Source organism: Thermobia domestica, chromosome 5, assembly GCF_964235325.1.
Source record: "Thermobia domestica chromosome 5, izTheDome1.hap1.1, whole genome shotgun sequence".
Lineage (NCBI taxonomy): Eukaryota > Metazoa > Arthropoda > Insecta > Zygentoma > Lepismatidae > Thermobia > Thermobia domestica.
The window spans coordinates 231,220,517-231,243,956 of NC_137458.1; the positions used below are offsets into that span (position 1 = coordinate 231,220,517).

At 35.0% G+C, this 23,440-nt stretch overlaps 1 protein-coding gene across 1 annotated transcript in view; it reads left to right on the top strand.

Moving 5' to 3' along the window:
- Positions 1-20,237: 20,237 nt before the first annotated feature.
- The window catches only part of LOC145684791 (trypsin-like), a 197,349-nt gene continuing 194,146 nt past the window's right edge, over positions 20,238-23,440 (top strand). The window contains exon 1 of the mRNA XM_081757162.1: positions 20,238-20,477. Coding sequence (XP_081613288.1) covers positions 20,418-20,477 — 60 coding nt within the window. The 5' untranslated portion in view covers positions 20,238-20,417. The remainder of the gene's footprint in view (positions 20,478-23,440) is intronic.

Sequence of the window (23,440 nt, forward strand, 5' to 3'; positions counted from 1 at the left end):
TGACCATAGGCGAGCTCGCCCACCAAATATTTCGGGTTTAATTTCTTAGAAAATGGCTTACTTTTCGGCCAAATTTCGTTTGCATCTGGCCAGTAATTATCGAAAAATAAAGTACCACATACTAGCCAAGTCGAGCCTATCTCTCACCTAGTTCGACCAGTAATTATAGCAATAATAATTCTTTAGACGACGGAATAGTTGCGTATCATATGTGGTTCAGATCCAAAAAGTAGTTATCGAGAACGCCGAACCTATCCCCGTCCGAGTTCGGCCACTAAATATAGTGTTATATTCCTTAAACGATGGGCTGGCTACTCCCAAAGCAAATTTGAGTCAGATTCGCCTATCAGTTACAGAGAATTGAGGTATCACACACATACACACACACACACACACATATATACATATATATATATATATATATATATATATATATATATATATATATATATATATATATATATATGATACGCCTGTCGTATGTTCACATCGGGAGTTAGGAAATGCACATTGCATTAAGATGTGCAATTTAAAGAAAATATTATGAACATCGAACTAAAACAAGTGCGTGAAAACAGGTAGTTGTTAAGTTAAACATGAATAAAATTATAGAAGTGACTGTAATAGTAAGCTACCTCATTAATGAAAAGGAACTAAATTCGAATCTGCAAAGTGTCTTACTTGTTTTAACGGCCCACTGTGCTAAGTCGTTGCTAAGGTAGAAGTGACTTTTTCTGAGATAAAGACAAAAAATTTAGTAATTCAACACTTTTCTCTAATTTATGGCCCAGTTTAGATTCGAAACGCTAAGATATTGTGCAGCAATGGCGTAACCGGAATGGAGCCTAATAGGATCGATCCGTTATAACTAGAGCTTATACTGTGTATATTGTACTTACTAAGCTAAATATACATAGATGTAAATAAAGATGCCTTATCAACGGCATAATTGTCTGTATGGATGGGCTGTTCAGGGATATGTTTCGGTTTTACTTATTGTCTAAAATGACACCAATGAGGATTTCAATATCAATTCAGAGGCTCAAGCAAACTTCCGGGGATCCCGACCTGCGAGACCAACGTCCATATGCATGATAGTAGTAGTCTCATCTTTCCTTTCCTTACTTTCCAACCGTATCCTACTTCCTCTGTAACAAAAAAGTAATTGTATACCCCATAAACTTTCTCTCTATCTTATATATATATATATATATATATATATATATATATATATATATATATATATATAGATAGATAGATAGATAGATAGATAGATAGATAGATAGATAGATAGATAGATAAATATAGATATATATATAAACAATCAATCTCAAGATCTTTGAATTACGTGAACCAAGGCTACTGAAATTTTAAAAACTGTGCATTTAGAACAATCGTTCTAATTATTTCTTTCAGCTATCAGTATACTATCATTTTACTGTAGGTAAAGGTTATTTTAATAATACAAAAACTTCGTTGCATTAAGCTTGAATGTTTTTTTAATTATTATTTTTTAATCTTTTGACAAAAGGTAGGACTACTACTGAATTAAACTTAAAATGATTTCTCCAAACAGTGACGCATTCAGAGCTAGGTATCTAGGTTTTAAGCTCCTTTTTGAACAACGTATTAGGAATGATGAATGATTACCGTACTAAGATATGTAAAAAGAATACTGAAGTGATATGAACTTGCGACCTTAAAACTCCTTGATGAAATTCTGCACACCCTACTGTTCTTAAATAGCATATAAAATTAGTTTTGCCTTCTAATTTGAAAATCGGGGTAAAATGTAACTAAAAATAATGCATTTTTCATCAAAAAGATGTCTTTACATCAATGTTCACAATCTCATTCTTAATACAAATTATAGAATTATTTGCAGTTAAACATCTCAAAAATTACTTGACATTATTTACACTAATTCAATGCAACAGAAAATAAAATATATTTCTTAAGATGATTTGCTGAAAGGGTGATTATCTTCAGATCCCAGCTTTAAAAAAAAAACTAACTGTATAGCTGTATATACAGCAAAATGTATAAAAGCATATAAGCGATTCAAGTTCTGGTTTAGAGTATGCTTTATTAAACTTATCTTCCAACAACGCAATTTACCGTGTGCTGGGGACACTCGAGTATGCAGTGAAACTAGAAATAAATCACGTAACACAGACAAATAGTCGTTGAAGCTTATTTCTAATAATGACATTACTTCCATGTCTATTTTAAAATCGTTGAGTTGATTCAGTGGAGTTGGTTTTGAATTTAACACCCCTTTTAGCAGCGATACTATATGAGACCTACTGATTAACTTGGAATCCGAGCTGCCGCCGGCAATCTCGGGTCTTCTACACCAAAGGCGCGTACCCTAACCACTTATCCACGAAGGAGATCCCAAAATCGTTTTAGATTTAAAACATAAATCAACTACCAAATTTGCTTATTCAAATGAAGTAGTAGGGGTCCCCGTATGTCCAGCCGAGTCAGCAAAAATTCCTCGATTCTGATTGGCTGAGAGAGGTCACGTGACATTAGGCCCCGCCCACGCGGGAAATTCAAATTTTCCAGGTCACGTGGTATGACGTCATGAGTCACCCTGCGGGGAAATCCCTCATTCTCTTTTATGACCGGGATTTTTGAAATTTGTTCCCTTTTACGGGTAAGATGTGTGATTCTGATTGGTTGATAGCTGTCACGTGATTTTAGACCCTGCGATATTTGAAAATTCGTTCCCTTTTACGGGTAAGATGAATCCTTTTGGTACCCCAATGCTAGAGGTCACGTGATCTTAAGCCCTGGGATTTTTGAAATTCGATCCCTTTTTATGGGTAAGATGAGTCCTTTGGTACCTCGATGCTGATTGGCCGACAGAGGTCACATGCTCTTAGACCTGCCACACACCCCATGAGTGAAATATAGAGCGATATGTCGGTGATCCTGGATTTTAGAATTTTGTTCCCTTTTATGGTTATCCTTAAAGTTCCCATGAAGGGTTCAACCTCCTCCTTAAATAACCCTTTTTTGGTATCATGATATTGTACTGAAGTTTACCTTAAATATTATCGTTCTCTTTGACAGATAAGATGATTACCAGCTTTTTTACCTTGGTGGAGATCATGTCCTGAATTAGTAGTCTATGTTTCTGGAAGTAACAATGGTGAAAGAGGGGTGTCGCTTGTAGATTTCTTATAACACATTGTTGTGAGTTTAAGCGATTTTTTAAACGCTCAGTAAGCGCTTCATTAATGGAAACAGCGTTGCCAGATTTTTTTCTACCTAAACTGCTCCGATTCTTTTCGAAACGGTTCCGCAGAGTACAAGAAATTTTAAACTAAAAAATTTTTCGAACTAAAAAAATTTTGTAACTAAAAAAAATTTTAAACAAAAATTTTCAAACAAAAAATTTTGAAACAAAAAAGTTTCAAACAAAAAATTTTCGAACCCAAAAAAAAATTTCGAACTAAAAAATTTTGAAACAAAAAAGTTTCAAACAAAAAATTTTCGAACACAAAAAAAAATTCGAACTAAAAAAATTAAAAATTTTTCGAAAAATATTTTAAACTAAAAACTTTCGAACTAAATTTTCAAATCAAAATTTTTCGAACTAAAAATTTTAAAAAATTTCGAACCAATTTTAAAAACAAGTTTCGAACTAAAGATGTAAACCACATTTGAAAATTTTCAAATTAAAAATTTTTTCGAACTAAATTAAAAATCAAATTTTGGACACTAAAAATTCTTTAATTATTTTTCGAACAAAATCGTGTAAACCAAATCTTGAATATATTTTTCACCTTAAATTTTCAAGATTACCATGATTTGAAAACAAGTGTTCAGGGTTTCAAGAAATAATAAAACATATTTTTTTCAACTTGTTGTATTTAACGAAAGGTATGTGCTCTTCTCATACAAGTTTATTAACATAATAAATACAGGATCTAGTTTAATGAATATTTTGGACGTATCATCATCTTCGAATCTTGTAGACGTATCCTGTAAAGAAAAAGAAGAAACGACGGATTACTTTATGAATTCTCTTTTTTTTCTGAAACAGTAAAAATGAGTCAATATTGATAAGAGAGAAATAAAACTTACTCGTAAATGATGGATCTGTTTAGGTTCATCTTCCTCCTCGGGTACAGGATCACTGCATTTTTTTTCACCGATGGATGTTTATGAACTCTTCTGGGTACTGCATTTTTTCTTGGTGTTGCTCCTTTATGGTCAAGGTTCCTCCTTGGATACGAGATGACTGCATTTTCTTCCACTGATGGTTGTGTTGATGGTTTATGAACTCTTGTGGGTACTTCATTTTCTTCTTGGTGTTGCTGCTTTGTGGTTAAGGAAGGGAAAGAAGAAAAGGAAAAAAGAAATGGCGGCCTTATTGGGTGTTTACAGTGTTTTCTTCTTCATCTTCTTTTTCCAGTTCCATCTTCTGTTTTTTAACGTACCCGTACGGAACCGTATCATAGGAATTGAATTCTTTAAATCGACGTTTTGTGTACTGGATACTGTACATTTTTTCTTCTTTGCGTGTGACGATGGTATGGTCTTTAGTCCTGCATATCTTATGGGGGATAGTGATGGTGACTTGTCCACGGCATTGATTTGTAATCATTTCTTTTAGCGTGTTGAAATTTAATTGTTGTCCTGCATTGTAATTTAATGTAAATCCTCTAATTTTGCATATGTAACTGGTGACGTTGGTATCCGGATTGTATATTTCTAGGCTGTAATTTTTTGGTCCTCCACTGACAAATGTTTTGATGTATGCTCGTGGTCCATAAGACTCCATCTCGTCCGATAAGCATCCCAAGTACGTTGAAGGTTCAATGGTTGGCTCCCCGGGCTTCTCCGTAAATATTACAGAATCCGTGTCGAAATATAAAACACGTTCCTGCAACATTTCCAGGTACTTGTACAGTTCCAGACGTGCCTGACATGTTGTAAATGCACCTAACACGACATTGGTGTTTCGGTTTTGAACAGGCACATGTTCATTGTACTCCCAGAACGCATACAACATCGTATCATTGATGGGTACAATTTGATGGAGTTTAATGTCGGGGGAAGTGAGTTTTTCATAAAATTCTTCCGGCCGATCAATAATTGTGGTCTGGCTAAAGTTTGATCTTTGCGAAAGTTTTCCCCAAAGAGCATTAAGACAAAGCTTAGATAAGCTTCTTCGTGTAGGATTATTTTCAATTTTGGACCGATCCAATGCAATACCTTCACGCTCCAGGACGGTTTGTATGAATTTTGATTTGTCTTCTTCGGTCACACAGGAACTGGGCCAGCCAGACGCTTCCATTTTTGATTTTAAAAACGTATTGATATATTCCGTGAACAAGCCACCTGTTTTCGTGATGGGATCATATTGTTCAATGTCATAGTCCCAAATTTCAAAAATTTCTACTGGTTGATATCCTAATTCTACTGCTTTCTGGATTTCATATGATACCCATGTTCCAGTGAGGCATCGCTCCTGGTCGTTGTGTGTACACGTTGCTGTAGGGTCTGGGTTCATTTCTTCGGCACACGCAGCACACAGTGGAAAGAGTAGTTTCTTGTTACATCGGTAAGGCAGGAGACCATGATAAAGATGTTGACTTGGTAATATCGTCATTTTGATTAGACCATTGACTTTATTTATTGGTGGTATATTTTCATCACCCTGTAGATAAATTCGTGGATGGCCTACAGGGTATTTAGCACACTTATTTACATAAGGATAAAGCGAGACAATATCGAAATATTTTATTACTTCCCCCGCTTTTTCATCGACTTGGTGGTACAATTTCACGCAATTGGTCCTTCCTCCAAAAAAACTATCTCTTGGATTTAATGGTCTGCGGTTCATGTACGGGTGATTCTTCAGATACGTCGCCATTGCAGGATTTTGTTTTAAGAACTGATTAAATTCACACTCCCACATTTCATGTACAATGTACCCCAATTCACGCAGTCTTGCATTTTTTCTTTGCGTTCGTTCATAACGGAATTCCATGGTGTCTTCTGGATTGCTGTAGATGGGCTGATTACGGCCTGTAGTAAAACATACTTTACACCCGTGGTAAAAGCAACCGGCATGCTCGTAGACGTGCTCCTCTAACGTCTCAGGATCTTGGTAGTAACCATCAACATGGAATCCCGCAATAAACACTTCTTTTTGTCGGGCCGCATGTAAGATTTGTTTTTCTTCGGTTTTTTCAATGTAGGCAAGCCATTGCATTGCAGCGATCGATTGGGTACTTCTCCATCGATAGCCATGTGCCGGTAGAATTCCAATGGTGTTGGGTTTAAGGAAATTCCGGCGAAATACTAAATTGGAAGCACTGGCAATCGTGATCGTCTCCAAGAAGGGATTCACTTTGGTTTCTGTTTCAAATGACGTCATAAACGAAACGCATGCTTGTCGCAGTACATTGGCATCTTGAATACAATATTTGAGAATTTCTTTCTGAAAATCAAACGTATCATTACGATGATCGTTGTACCACTGCATGAACTTGTTTCTGTCTTCGACGGCCATTTCATCTGCACCATAATACTTTGTTTCTGGAAGTGGTCCAATATACGATTGATTCTCCTTGGTGTTGAAGAAATGCGGGAAGTAGCCTTTGGTTGCGGGTAAATTGAACGCTTTTGACAATTTACTTAATGCCATAGGCAAGAAGTTCAACGAGTCAATGAACGTCAGATTATTCAACGTTAAACTCAGTATCTTGGTCCCATTTAATATGACGTCAGGTCTCCATTGGCATTGTTCGACCATAGCCTTTAAAATAAAATGTCCATCGTATCCCTTAGCATTGTGCGCGACACAGAAAATCCTATTTATATTGGGACGACGTTCCCGCAAGTACTGGAGAAAATTATAAACTGGATCCTCTCCTTGGAAAATATGCTGGCGCTGACCACACGTACTGCAAGACTGCTGGATATTATTGTTTTCAACACATGCGTAACATACTTGTTGTGCAACCAATAAATTTGGAATGTGTACATACGTATTATCGCCAATATTCGTGTCCTGCATAGATTCTATATCATAGAATATCAATAAGGCTTTCTTTGCGTGCATGAGTGAAGGAACACCAGGTTTCAAGCATTGGCGATCGGGAAGCATAAAACATTGATGTGATCCCGGAACAATCTTCTTACAAACATTGCAAAAGATCTCATTGCAATCATGAATGCGTTCTCCACTTCGTACAAAGGAATATACTCTGTAACATCTAGTACATTGCTTCACCATTTTGCATACAGGTTCCCCTTGATGATATGGAGCATTACGATGATTGTTAAAACATTGTTCGCCGTAAAATTGACGATTGCAGTCGTTACACAATATCGGTGTTTGAGTCTTGTCGCATAGAGGTCTCTGTAAACATTTGGAGCACATAACAGGACAATTTTTCACATGTCTGTTACGTTCACTGTATTTTTTATGGCACGCCTCACAGTAGAACTTGGTTGCAAAACAAGCAGTTAAAGATTGAATGATATCAAAATGGCCAGCCAAACAAATCAAATTTATGGGAGTGCGATTTTCGTCGTTCGGTCCCTCGTACATGATATCATGGCCTGTGAAACTGGTGTACACTGTAATTTTATATTCTTTGAGGTATGCCTGGAATTGTCGAATTTCATTTACACTGGCACCATGATCCAAATTCACTCCTGCATTTGAACATAGCGCATCGACTTCATCGTCCACAACACATTTCGATTGATGTTGATACTGCTTATGTCGTTTTACATCTACATTCTTGTATTTTTTCAGGCCAATAGCAATAACAAGGGCGTACGCCAAACACCTTGAATCTTGATTTCTTACACGTACAATCCCACGCTTGCAACGTAACAATTCTTCGTTTTGAAGTACTCCTTGCCGCAAACCGCCATAGCCACGTGGAATATCCACACGATGAAAATGAACAGTGAATGGTTCATGCAGGAGAAATGCATTGTTACTTTGTAACACTCTTTCGAACGAGGCCCACATCGTTTCCAGTGTTAGGTTTCGTGCTTGGCGAAAACTCACCCAAAATGGTTTATTCGTATTCCGTGGCGATATTACCGATAAACCAACCATCGCCTCATCGTCGACATTGGCTAACAAATGGTCTAGCATTGCTTGGAAACTGTTGTGTACATACTGTATGATATCGGTTCCTACGGGCGGTGCGTTGAATTGAATTTCGAGCATTCTGCCTTCAATGTTAAATCGTCTATAATGACGAGTGATTTCATTGCGAACAGTAAAACCCGATTCGGCCATGTTAATAAAAGGAGAAAACAAACAAACAGGTACAATTACGGTAAAACAAATATGTAATGGGAAAAAAGGAATTGAGCAGCGTGAATTTACTACAAAAGAAAAGAAGAAAGAAAAATCTTAATCACCTGATAACATTCATGATAAATTCTTAACTAAGCAATTCATGTAAAGGTCCTGAGTTTGATTCCCTGTCGGTGACGTTCAGAATCTCATTATGAAAGCATATGTACTAGAAATCAAAGTTTTTTTTTTAAATAATTATGTTACTGAAATGAGTGTTTTATTGCTGTCAAACTCGAGAGCATTACATCAGCATGTAACTGACCTATCATTCTATAGTGATAAAAAGAATGCATGAAATGAATGAATGTTTCATCAGTGCTGAGATGTGACAAAGTACGCGTAAGCATTTTTTCTACTCACAACGTCCTTTAAATGATGCGTTTGCAAGTTGAAGAGACTCATCAAGCATTAGCGTAACACATACGTAATTGTCGAAACAAAATCTGTATAGCGTATTTTTTTTATTATTATTGTGACTAAGCGGTTAGCGTACATGGTTCGGACGTGGAAGGTCCTGGTTCAAGCCTCGGTGGTTTGCTTTCCACGTCGGGGCATGTCAAGCCTATTCTGTAATTTAATATTCTCACGCGTTATCATACATTCTTTTCAAAACTAAGCTAAATGGTTGACGTGCACACCTCATAATACATAAACGTACATAAATCGTCTATAATGACGAGTAATTTCATTGCGAACAGTAAAACCCGATTGGACCATGATTAAAAAATGAAAACAAACAAACAGGTACGGTAAAAACAAATATGTAATGGGAAAAAAGGAATTGAGCAGCGTGAATTTGAGTTGATTTTTTGATTTTTAGTTTAGCGTCCCTTTCAGCAGCGAGGCTATATGAGACGTGGATCTACTGATTAACGTGGAATCCGAACCACATGAGCTCCCGCCGGGAATCGAACCCTGGTCTCCCACGACAAAGGTACGTATGCTAACCGCTTAGTCCAGGAAATCATAACATTCATGATAAATTCTTAACTAAGCAATTCATGTAAAGGTCCTGAGTTTGATTCCCCTGGCGGTGACGTTCAGAATCTCATTATGAAAGCACATGTACTAGAAATCAAAGTTTTTTAAATAATTATGTTACTGAAATGAGTGTTTTATTGCTGTCAAACTCGAGACCATTACATCAGCATGTAACTGACCTACCATTCTATAGTGATAAAAAAAGAATGCATGAATGAATGAATGTTTCAACAGTACTGAGATGTGATAAAGTACGCGTAAGCATTTTTTCTACTCACAACGACCTTTAAATGATGCGTTTGCAAGTTGAAGAGACTCACCAACCATTAACGTAACACATACGTAATTGTCAAAACAAAATCTGTATAGCGTAAATCTTTTTAACCACATATTCATGCACTCGTGGCTAAGCGGTTAGCGTACATGCTTCGGATATGGAAGGTCCTGGTTCAATCCTCGGTGGGGTTTGCTTTCCCACATCGGATCGCTGTCAAGCCTTTTCTGAAATTTAATATTCTCATGCGTTATCATACATTCTTTTCAAAACTAAGCTAAATGGTTGACGTACACGCCTCTGGCCCTGGTTCAATCCCGGGCGGTTGCTCGAATATCACGTTAAGCTGAAGGGACGCTAATGATTTCAAAGGGAATCGAACCATATTATTCTCAGGCATAGTTTCTGAAATTTTGTAATGCATTCTTTTCAAAACTAAGCGCACACATTTTTCTGGCCATGGTTCAATTCCCGACGGGTGCTCGCTGAAGGGACGCTAAACCATATCGTTTATCGTGCTTACTTCTAATGTGTGGGGGTTCCTGATTCGTACTCCCACTTTCCCATTCCACTAATTTCTTCATAGTCTAAATATTTCGTACTAAAAGTAAAACAGTGTATGAGTGATCCACCCCCACAAATATGAAATAAAATGATTTTCGAATCTTGTGTGAAAAATAAAATCTCACTGAACTTACCTCAAATTCAATGAACACAAAGTCGGTGCAGTAAAGCTTAAATGAAGACACTTCTAAAAAGCAGATCTTCTTCACACGATAGTTGAGAGCGATGTAGGATTTGAAAAATTAAATTTAGATTTTTATTTAGGTCGTTGTGAAAACGATGTCACCGTCAGCCAATCAGAAACGAGGAAATTTATAAAATGACATCACAACGAACCAATCAAAACGCTCGCTGCTTTTGTCATGAATCATGAACCAAAACGATGTGTAACAATCGATCGTGACGTCATTCACGTTTCTCAATAGTTACAACATCTAGTATCGCAATTCCGATGCCAATTCCCTTCTGCCAGGATCATGTCACTACTTGTCGTAACTGTGACGACATTTCATTTTCCTCATATTCCATACGAGAATGTCAATGTTTGCTTTTTTTTCCCATGAATCATGCTGACACGTTCGTAGTAAAACTAAAGTAATGCGATCCGCTGACGTTTGCATTTTCAATCATATGTGCTTCTATGTCGTCACACAAAGAAGTCTATCAGCATTTTATTTTAATCCACGAACGAAAGCGTTACACTGTCAGATTTATTTTCTTAAAGTATATGTGTATCCTTTTCAAGGACCATGGTTCGAAACCCACCAAGCACTATTAAATCCGAATTCATTCATAGCTAAGCGGTTAGGATACACATCTTTGGTTTGAAAGACCTGAGTTCGATTCCTGGAGAAACATTTCTTAGGATTTTTCTAAAACTTGGTTTAAATTTCTAGTTCGAAAATTTTAAAAGTTTAGTTCGATAAAAAGTTTGATTTGAGAAGCGTTACACTGTCAGATTTATTTTCTTAAAGTATATGTGTATCCTTTTCAAGGACCATGGTTCGAAACCCACCAAGATCGATTAAAACCGAATTCATTTAAGCGGTTAGCATACACATCTTTGGTTTGAAAGACCTGAGTTCGATTCCTGGAGAAACATTTCTTAGGATTTTTCTAAAACTTGGTTTCAATTTCTAGTTCGAAAATTTTAAAAGTTTAGTTCGATAAAAAGTTTGATTTGAGAAGCGTTACACTGTCAGATTTATTTTCTTAAAGTATATGTGTATCCTTTTCAAGGACCATGGTTCGAAACCCACCAAGATCGATTAAAACCGAATTCATTTAAGCGGTTAGCATACACATCTTTGGTTTGAAAGACCTGAGTTCGATTCCTGGAGAAACATTTCTTAGGATTTTTCTAAAACTTGGTTTCAATTTCTAGTTCGAAAATTTTAAAAGTTTAGTTCGATAAAAAGTTTGATTTGAAAATTTTTAGATGTGATTTACATCTTTAGTTCGAAACTTTTGTTTTTAAAAAATGTTTTAGTTCGACAAAATTTTGTTTCAATTTTTTTAGTTCGAAATTTTTTTTGGGTTCGAAAATTTTTTGTTTGAAACTTTTTGTTTCAAAATTTTTTGTTTGAAAATTTTTGTTTAAAATTTTTTAGTTTTGAAATTTTTTAGTTCGAAAAATTTTTTAGTTTAAAATTTCTTGTACTCTGCGGAACCGTTTCGAAAAGAATCGGAGCAGTTTAGGTAGAAAAAAATCTGGCAACGCTGTTTCCATTAATGAAGCGCTTACTGAGCAATAAATCGCTTAAACTCACAACAATGTGTTATAAGAAATCTACAAGCGACACCTCTCTTTCACCATTGTTACTTCCAGAGACATAGGCTACTAATTCAAGGACAGGATCTCCATCAAGGTAAGAATCATCTTATCTGTCAAAGAGAGAACGATAATATTTAATGTAAACTTCAGTACAATATCATACCATAAAAGGGTTATTTAAGGATGGGTTGAACCCTCCACGGGAACTTTAAGGTACCAAAAAGGATAACCATTAAAAAAATCCTGGTCGAGGGTGATCACTGTCATACCACTCTGAATGTCTAGCATTGGGATGAGGGTAAGATTATGTGACTTCTATCCTCCAATCAAAATTGAGGTACCAAAACATTCATCTTATCCATAAAATGAAACAAATGAGTGAGGGGTTTTCCCATGTAATCTGTTCACCGTGTGATGGGTCTAAAATCATGTGACCTCTATCAACCAATCAGAATCGAGATACCAAAGTATACATCAGAAAGGACACCCTAATTTCAAAAATCCTAGGACCTAAAATCACGTGATCTCTATCATCGTGGTACCAAAGCACTCATCTTACCCGTAAAAGGAAACGAATTAGTAATGGATTTCCCCGCAAGGGTAAAACATGACGTCATACCATGTGACCTGTTCAGCGTGTAGCGGGTCTAAGATCATGTAACCTCTATCAGCCAATCAGTATCGTAGTACCAAAGTACTCATCAAAGAGGATACCCAAATTTCAAAACCCAGGGTCTAAGATCATGTGACCGCTATCAACCAATCAAATTCAAGGTACCAAACCACTCATCTTACCCATAAAAGGGAACGAATTTTAAAAAATCCCTGAGCCTAAGATCACGTGACCTCTATCAGCCAATCATAAACACTCATCTTACCCGTAAAAGGGAACGAATTTCAAATATCGCAGGGTCTAAGATCACGTGACAGCTGTCAACCAATCAGAATCACACATCTTACCCGTAAAAGGGAACAAATTTCAAAAATCCCGGTCATAAAAGAGAATGAGGGATTTCCCCGCAGGGGTGACATTTGTCAACCAATCAGAATCACACATCTTACCCGTAAAAGGGAACAAATTTCAAAAATCCCGGTCATAAAAGAGAATGAGGGATTTCCCCGCAGGGGTGACATTTGTCAACCAATCAGAATCACACATCTTACCCGTAAAAGGGAACAAATTTCAAAAATCCCGGTCATAAAAGAGAATGAGGGATTTCCCCGCAGGGTGACTCATGACGTCATACCACGTGACCTGGAAAATTTGAATTTCCCGCGTGGGCGGGGCCTAATGTCACGTGACCTCTCTCAGCCAATCAGAATCGAGGAATTTTTGCTGACTCGGCTGGACATACGGGGACCCCTACTACTAATGAACACTAATTTCATGTGCGGTACCTACGTTTTGATAGTATATCGTACAGGCTGCAATATAATGATATGCATAAAGAGTAATTGTCCTACGATTTCTAACCATATCTGTAAAATAAAACAGAAAAAATGAGTCACACCTAATGGAGTTTGTAGGAATCTAGAGTCAGTTTTTATACTTAAGTCACTGGAAGGCAATCTCGTTTTTGACACAAAAATTCTACTTATCCTTAGAAGGCTAAATTAATTTAAAAATAATGCTTCTCAGTAGAGATGCAAGGGCTCGAAAAAAACGACTTTTTTGGAAAAAACTCGGTTTTTTCTGCTTCGCTTTTTTGCTTGGGAAATTTTGGGCTTTTTTTCAGAATTCTGCTTTAAATTGATAAAGCAGACTTTGTTTCGCTTCTCTATAACACAAAAAGTCATTTAATTAGTGGTTGATGCTGATAATAATATAAAACCTCGAAAATAAACTATGAATTTCGAAAAGATATTTCAAACAATTTTTCTTCAACATATTTACATTATGAATTCCACAGGATTAACCAATGTATATAATAAGAATTTTTTAACCTCCTATATACAAAAGTAAGCAGAATTGGCAAGAACCATGGTTGTTTTTGAAAATGCCAAAAAACCCGTTTTTCGGGTGATGTTTAAACCAGGCTTTTTTGATTTAAACCAGGCTTTTTTGATTTAGATTTTTTGCTTTAGACTATGTATTTATATTACATATTCACAGAAATAAGTTTGTTTCGCCTTGGTGTTATTATGCAACATCGGGATTATGCCGGAAGAACTCCCATAAGCTTAAAGAAGTTCGGTCAGTAAATTTCTTAAATTGAGAATCTCCCGTCCTAGCCATCGGGAAAATCCCGTCATTACTTGGAATGTAAGACAATAACGGGAAAATCCTGTTATTGCTTTGCATATAAAATTTAAAGGTCAACGTATCATAATCAGTACGCTAAAACTAAGGTATTAAATTACAAATTTAGTACGTAGATATCGTTGAAAGTCCAATCCAAGCTAATGTTGGAAGCTACGTAGGCAATCGATAAATTTTGCCAATTTCTATTAATATATTTAAGCAATCTTAGCTTCTTTATAAAACAACAGGCATTTAGGCATGCAGAAATGTACAATTTGATTTCGTTTCGTATGTTTAGGCTTAACATCCTTACGAAATACCGAGGTTATCAAGGAGAAGACTTTCGCTTAAACTGACATCCGAACCGCTACTTCATTTACGCATGAAAGAAGGGTTGTGGTTCGTCCGAGAATTGAACATGGGACACCTTGATTAAAAGGTGAAAGGGAAATAAAACTATTGTAGGTGGTTTGATATCTGGAAACGTCACCATGAAGTTCACACGATTCGCATTTTTCATTCTTTTTATTTATTTTTCTTTTTGGTTTAAACCAGTTATTAAAAAAAAAGTTGGTGTAACCCAGCCAACCCTAAAAGTAAACACTTCTTTTTTAAAAAAATACACAAATAACTAGCAAAATAGTATGTAGTATTTTTACTTCAAAATATTCCATACCCTCTTTTTGAAACAAAATAAAATTAAAATAAAACATAAGAAAACATAAGAGAAATACTTAGATTTATATGGTACAATTAAAGGCTGCACATCTAGAACTTTTGGTTCTGTATATTCTTGAAATTCTACAGTTAAGTTTTGTATAACCACCATCATGTTTTACCCAATCCTCAAGTTTTCTGAATTCTTAACAAGAGGAATTAAACATATCATTACGAAACTCCCCCCCTAAAGAAAAAAAGACTACGGAATATATTTAAGTTAAGCTAAATACAACTGCACAACAAACATGATTGAATGATTAGCTTTTGCGCTTCTATCGGGAAGTCCGGGATTCAACCAGCATTCGACCATTCTGACAAAGCTTTTCTTCATTCCATCTGTGAATGTAGAAATAGTGCGTGTACTGTGAGTTGGCCGACTTCCTTTCTTATTGTTTTTAAATCGTTATTATTACTAATTACCAGCAGTGACGGTTTTGCGAAGGTTAGGGGGGCGGTCTTTCGGACTGAAGCCCGTTCCCCAAGTTACAGAATGTCTGCAACAAACAGAATATCTATTAGTTATGCCTTTACTCATAAACTTTAAGATCCTGTCAAATAAAAATTACGAATGTTTAGAAAAACTAAACATTAGTAAGAAAAACCCTTCCCAAAATACTTTTCTAAATCCGCCACTGATTCTCAATATAAAATGATTTTTAAGGTTGTATCCGGAAGATTATTGCTAAACATATAAACGAAACAAAATATTAGTTATGCCTGTACTTATGGGCGGCGATTAGGGGGGCAAAGGGGGCAGTTGCCCCCGCACTTTTTTGAAGTAACCCATTAATGTATATGGTTTTATTTAGAAAAGTAAAGTTTTTGTATATATTTACTGGTTCATAGAAAGAAATGGTGCCATATATTTGCCGTTCCGTGAGTATGTGTTGCTTGTCTTCCCGTGGAGTAAAGAAAACTACAGGAATTGCATTTTAATTGCCACAGATTATAACCCCAAAATTAACCTATTGGAGCACAACAATTTCAGCATACTTTCACTTCTTACAAGGGCTCGATATATTAGTCAGCCGCTTTGAAACTAACCAGAGAGCATTTTGCGAGGGAAAAAAGTCTTTCACAGGTTATTTTTTAATTGCACAAAAATTGACAGTTCCTAAAATGTCTTTTCTTCTTTCTAAAGTAAGGGAAAAAACGTAATAAGAAACAACTTATGTCTTTTCCATTGTTTTGTAGTGCAATATATGAATGAAGTGGTGTGTTAGGGGTGTACGAGTGTATGTACAATTAAATTTAGTGAATTCAACATAATTCTAGGTTTTAGTGTTATTTTGTATAACTGGAGTGTGGAGTGATTCTAAGTATTGTTGTGTTTTGATATGCTCCCTGAAAGTGAAAACTGCACCTAATTGCAACAAACATGTTTCGGGAAGTTGCAAAGGAAATGTTTCTTTATATGTCGTAACATATGTATGCTTGTAGTATTTATTGCCTTTCATTTTCTAAGAGTAATAACATAGATTTAATAGCATGTGAGGAATTAAAAATTAAGTTGTTCATTAATCCCTGTTTGTATACGACTTTTGCAAAACAAGCATCATTATTTATTACTATGATTAATATTATCCTTTCTATTTATTTGTTTTGCAAATTTGTTATTCAATAATCTGATCACACAGTTATCCAGACAGAATTTTAAGATGTTCATGAGCAAGGAATCAAATCTCTTCTTACACTTTTGTTTTTAAGAGTACAAAGGGCTACTAACTACTGGCGTTGCTCTTGTCAATTTACTTAGTAAAATATGAAATACTATATACGGTATTTTAATTAAAAAATATAGTATCCTATTAGCTATACAACCTTTTGTCAAACAAAATATTAGAAACAAGCAGGAAAACTAACATTTATATGCAAATATTCAGATCATGTCTTGACCCCCCACTTTTAACCTCCAACCGCCACCACTGCCTGTACTCATAAACTTCAAGCACCTCCCAAATAAAATTAGGGCTTTTTAGGAAATGAAACAATCAGAAAAACCCCTTCTAAAGTACTTTTCTAAATCCGCTACTGATTATTTGTATAAATTGGTATTCAAGGTTGTGTCCGGAAAATTATTGCTAAATCAATTCACAGTTACAGTATAACAGAAATGTGGAAATACGATTTGACGGATATATTGAAAAACGTAAGCTTTGACGGATAAATAGAAAAACGGGCAAGTTGAACTTTTGCGCTAGAAGCTACAGTACTAAAAGCTCTTAGAAATGAAACACGGATGACAACCTAAAATGATCTAGAGAAGAAAAAAGATGTCGATAACTCAAAAGTTAAAATAAAGTTAAATAGCCTCTAAAATTGCCCTCAAATACTACATTCTTCCTGTTAGCTTTAATTCGTAAAACATGTGCTCCATCCATCTTGATGGTGAATTTTAGAGCAAAATATGGCATTTAGGTCATGGAATTCTTATCTAACTATAGAATATACTATAAGAAAGCTATTTAAATAGAAAAATCATGAAAATGAAAAAAGCCAAAATTTCCAAAATTCTCGTTTTTTTCTTCAAAAAAGCCGGCTTTTTACGTGAAAAAAACCATCGATTCAAAAAAGCCGGCTTTTTTGCATCTCTACTTCTCACTATATGTTATCACTTTCATTTTCATAATATCACTACTGAAAACGAAAGTTGTAGTGGATTTATATCATTTACGGTTTTAGTATAGAGTTAAAGAGAAGGCGAAATGTATTCCTGGACGCTTAACAAATTGTAGAAAACAGTTCCTCACTATCTGTTATTATTTCTGGTCTATCACGATTAACATTGAAAAAGGAAATGGATGATTAATACAACTTTTGTTGGATACATCAGTTCCATAAACGAACCAATTTCCTAACTTTAACTCTAGCGTAGGAGACTTGGGCTCGATTCCCGGCGGGAGGTCATGTGGTTCAGATTCCACGTTAATAGTAGGTCCTGTGTCATATAGCCTCGCTGATGAAAGGGACGATAAACTCAAAATCAACTCAACTCAACCCTAACTTTGACTCCCTATGTCCTAGCAGAAATTTATGGTGATCCGTCAGTTAGTTATTGCGATTTTTGTCTTTCGGACAAACAGACAGAGTTTTACTTTCGAGAGATGATAGAAAAAATAAAACTATATTAATCGTAAAACAAATCGCATTCGATATATTATTGCATTTACAAGCCTCATCGTCCCTACATATCAAAAAAGGGATTTTTCTATGTTTATCCGTCTCTTTGTCCCCTCGTCCTGATATACACTCACATCCAAATTTTTTGTTGTATGTTTCTACAAATTACATAAATAGAAGTAACTCCCTTTTTATGAGAAAAAAATCCGTATGGCATCTTACTAATGTACAGAAGACGAAAATATACAGTTTCAAGAAAATATTCTTTTCTAAAAAAGTTAAAAATATAAGTAAATTATCATTCTTTAAAAAATGGTCAAATTTCAAGTTCCTTTTTTTTTTTTTTTTTTTGTAAACGTTGCAAATATCCAGCAAAATTAACAAAGAGAGAGAGAATTCCATGCCTTTGTTAAAAATACAAAGTATATCTCTCATGGCGTTAGTTATTATACATATATTATAATCCTAATGTGCATAGGTATTAATCACTATACATGTAAACAAAGGACTAAATAGAAATAAACCACAAAATATGCGAAGAGATCAGACATATTGTTTCAATGATTTGCATATGTACGTTTACGAACTAACATTAGAATATCTTCAATTCACTAGTTGGTTCACTCTTTCAATTATCATCAGATCAATTCAATTCATAGTGTCTAAAGTAAAGTTTCCATTATTATATATATGTGTTTTTAGTCAAGAAAAGTTACGTTTATGCACGTTAATATGATTCTGGCCAATTCTTTTGACAATAATAACCCCAAGCTCTAGAAAGATACCGTTTACTAATTGATTGCAAATTTTGTGTAGATTGTTTAGTTGTAATTGAATATTTCTTTTTAAAATGGACATTATTTCTTTAAAGCATTTTTAGAGATACACTGGAAGTATTGATTTTTTTAAAAAGTAAAGGATCATATCCTTCACGTTATACATTCCAATACCACACATTTGTATACATGAGTGGACAAACACCGTGCTCGTCGATTTTCACAGGGTTCTCCCGTTTCCTCCCACTTTCTTCACTCCACCATTTCATTCATCTCTCATCATCAGCGCATCCTTTACCCTAGCCAGCCTAATCGTGGAACGTAAAACTTAGAGATTTAATTTCATTTGTTTACATGGTTAGTATATCTCTCCGGTGCTTGTTTCATGGAAAAATGTTGATGAAAAACGAAGAATATCCATTTCTCCAGTTTAAGACGAATCTTTATTGTTTGGAGTGTTTTGCCCAATGAACTACATATGTATATCACTGACATTATAATTAATTGTGTGTGTAATGTATTTGCTTCTAAATTTTTCAGTTACATAATTTTTGCCATATCGGCTATTTTCGATCACTGTATCCTTCAAGAGAAGGACTATAATATTTGATACTCCATAAGTAAGAAACCGATACATTTAAGAAAAACTTCATGGTATATTAAATGAAATGTTATTATAGTTACTATAAATAGATCCTACAACTCATAAATTAAATAAGCAGCTTGACATAAGCTGTTATGAAAATCACACCAATTCGTAATGCATTGTGTAACGCAAACGCTTTTGTCTCGAACTAAAATCGACATGAAACAGTTTCAAAGTAAAGTCATCATTGTTTTTAGACAGCTTCAAATAAAGATATTATTATATAGTTTTTCAAAACGGCCACCTTATCTACTACGTTGGTACATGAATCCCTCCAAAAAAGTTTCTAAACAATCAAGTTTGAAATCAATTATATTAGACACCTGCGTGTAATATAACTGCTGCACAATACCGATATCTCAACTCGACTGTCTCAGGAAGAAAAAGAACTACACAATACGAGCATGAAGTCATTAGGAGAAAAAGAACTATAATAAGGGAATTTTTTAGAACCTTTCGAAAGAAGGAAACTTTGTTGATTCCTTAAGTTTCTCATGTTGTAAAATGTCTTACGTAACAAATCCACGTATGTTTTGCAAAAGAAGAACAACAGAGAAAGAAAAATCCTCCACAATCCCTCTCTATCCCCCCCTCATCTTTGAAATATTGCCTGCCAATGACCAGAGATTAATTGAACGACGTGTATATATATATACCGTAATTGATTATTTCGAAATGGGTACGTATAAACAACAGCATAAAACAATAGTTGATTGTCAGTTCTGTTGCTTCACGGTTGCACTTGTTTTATGCACTGCTAAACCTTAGTATATTCGTGAACGATGCTACTGAACAAAACATATGAACACATATCTTTTGTATCATCATTATTACTATTATTATTATACACGTTATGTGACATCATCACCAATTTTATATAATTAACGATATAAAGAACACACGCATATATGAATTCGTTTGCATTACTCATCAAGTATTAACTGCCGTTTTGGAATAGTTACTCCATGAAATGGATGTTGTTAGGTTGTTTATTCCGTATGTTCTTCTCTCAACGTTCAACATCTCAATGGTATGTATTCTTTAATATGATTATATTTTTATGTACTCACTAACACACTCTTTGCACATACAAGGCACTTTCACTAATTTGCTGTAGCCTACACATTGTTTTTATTTCACGTTTCTGCGTGTTAGCAATATTAAAAATTTGTTTCGATTTGGTAGCAATACGAATAATTCCAAGTTCGTAAAATTTAACTTGCTTGTGCATTGTATAATACATTACAAATGGAAAGAAGTCATGTTGGCAACCGTTAATTTGTATTCATTTCGATCTCGATTTAAATATGTAAGTATATTTTAATGTGTAGAGGTTTACAATATTTGTGCTATTTCACACCGGGACATTTTAGAGGGAGGTTTGCTTTCATATTTCCGTTGGTAGAAAATACCTAATCAGCAGAAGAATAATTTTTGCTTCATTCATATTGGATGTAACAGTAATATTTTTCTAGGAAAATAATACAGAACTTCGATTCAAAGATTATATATGAATTGAATCCCGTGATACGGTGCGTTTTAGAAATATTCAGGTGTACTATAATGTTATATATGTAGCTGAGCATAACACAAGAAATAATGTTTTAAAATACAGCAATGAGAATAGGACACACAAAGTAGGTGGTAGACCGAAAACTGGAACAAAATGTAAACTCCAGGGTAAGATCCATCAAATCAAGACTGTCCCATTCAAAACAAAGCATATGAGAATCCTACGTATATAGCTAGTAATGGAAGATTAATAAGATCCTACAAGACAATGTCTACTAATACTCGTCCAGCAAAGATACTAGAAATAACGCTTCTGACGAAGATAGGCGTCATTTTTGACCCATCAATATTTTAATTGTTTTTCTAAAGGAAAACATAGTATTATTACTGGATTTCCAATTAATTTAAAGCTTGATATTAGTGATGAGCGTATTGGTTTTCAGTGGCGGATCTAGAAGGAAAAAGTGGGGGCAGATAACATCCAGACCTTGTAGCTTACAATAAACATTCAGAAATATATAAATAACATCTTCAATTTATTTTTCGCTACTCAAAAAGCTGGGGAGCCTAGGCTAGATCCGCGACGGTTGGTTTTAGACTATTTATCAAAATATATACTAGTCCCCCCAGTTTGATATTTACTCTGACAGGCAATGTTACCAGTTCGTGAAAGGAAATTTCTTTTCCGTAGACATGAAATTTTCCAATATGATTCAACGTTTTCCGCAAATAAATAATGTACACAAATACACCCAGATGTATATACGAAAGTTGTAAAGTCAGCAGCAAAAAACCTGCAACATGAGCATGTAAGTTTATTGTGAAATGACGAAGTCTTTTGCTCCAAAAAAAGTGTGCATGAGAGGACACCTAGGTTTCTCCTGGCGTGATTCGTGCCACTTAGACGTTATGTTGATTCCCTGCGTTGTTAGATGTAGTTTCACAATAAAATTACATGCTCGTGTTGCAGGTTTTTTGCAACAGACTGTACCATGCGTTTCTATTGGTACATATTTTGAAGAATGTTGTTTCCTATCCTACATATTTTAAAGAAAATGTCCCGCATTCCCGCCACATATATGAATTTCTCGTTTTGTGGGAATTTTTGCCATCTGACAGCACTGTTGAGATGTTGGAACATGCTAAGGGAATGAGCAAAGAGATCATGCAATTCGAGAAAATGGCAATAAATCGGACGATGTGAGGTAGACAAGAGAAATAAAATGTCCTTCACGTAAACAGCGAAGACCGGATCATTCAAGGCCCAGACAAAGAATTGTTTAATTGTGGTTGACAAATAAAGAATGGTAAGGTAATAGAAATGCTACTGCATGGTACTACCATGACCAAAATAAATGACGCGTCTCTTTATTCTGAAGTTTTTTGAAAATATCTCCATTTTCTTTATATGTTCGAAATTTCGGAAGGTTTCCCCAGCAGGACAGGTTAATAACAAACTTGTTTTTAATATTTGTGTTATATATTAGCTTGAAATAAATAAATTAGAAGCAAAAAACATTAAATCGACAGAAATCTCGAGAATTACCAAATCTGCTAAAGTGGGAAATTTTCAAGAACGCGAGGGAATTCTGCAGTTCAACACGAAGCAGCGACATCTATGTCATTGAGAAAGACGTGGATTAGATCTACAAACGAAACTTTTAACGAAACATTCCTAATGTGTCTTATTACATGCATTATCAGCGAACTCCAAATATATGAATCTATGCTAAGTATTAATGTTAGATAGAGCAAATAGTGGAAATTACCTATGGAAAAGGACGAATTGGTAGCGCGACCGTAATGAAAAATCGTCTTTACCGTAGAACAGGTTCAGTTCACGTAAGAAAACAAATAGCTCAGTTAGTTAAAGCAACTAGTCTGTATGCCGAAGGTATTGGGTTCGAACCCCATGGAAATGCCGTTGTAATTTTTATTACTGTAGTTATTTTATTTATTTTTTATGTGGGAAAAAATCAAATTGTAACATATGTGTAAAACTCATGACGATACCAAAAAAAGAGAAAATGCCGTTCTCGCACTTGCATTAGTGTCTCTAATTTTTGTTTGCAAACAGTTTCGTAATAATTTCCCCTGTGCTCACTAATCACTACATGCTTACTGGTGCATAACGAATGTTTACCAGCAAATGTTAATTCTAATTTGGAGAATTTTAGAAAGTTTCACAATGTTTCTCCCTTGATAGTCTTCTATCTACTTTTTTGGACACTTTGATAACAGATTTCCCTATTAAATGTTTAATTTCCTCTATATATATTTAATTACAGAAAAGTTTTACATGTATTTGTCTTAAATTGAAATTGTTTTGAATTTACCACATGAGGTAAGTAGCTCGAAGGAGGAGAACTGAAGTAACTGATATTCTACGTAAAAGCAACCTATTGTAGAGTGATTATGCTTCTTAACTTCAGCACATAATCTTTACGTTGAACAGACAGAGAAAAACCCTGTTTTTTCCTC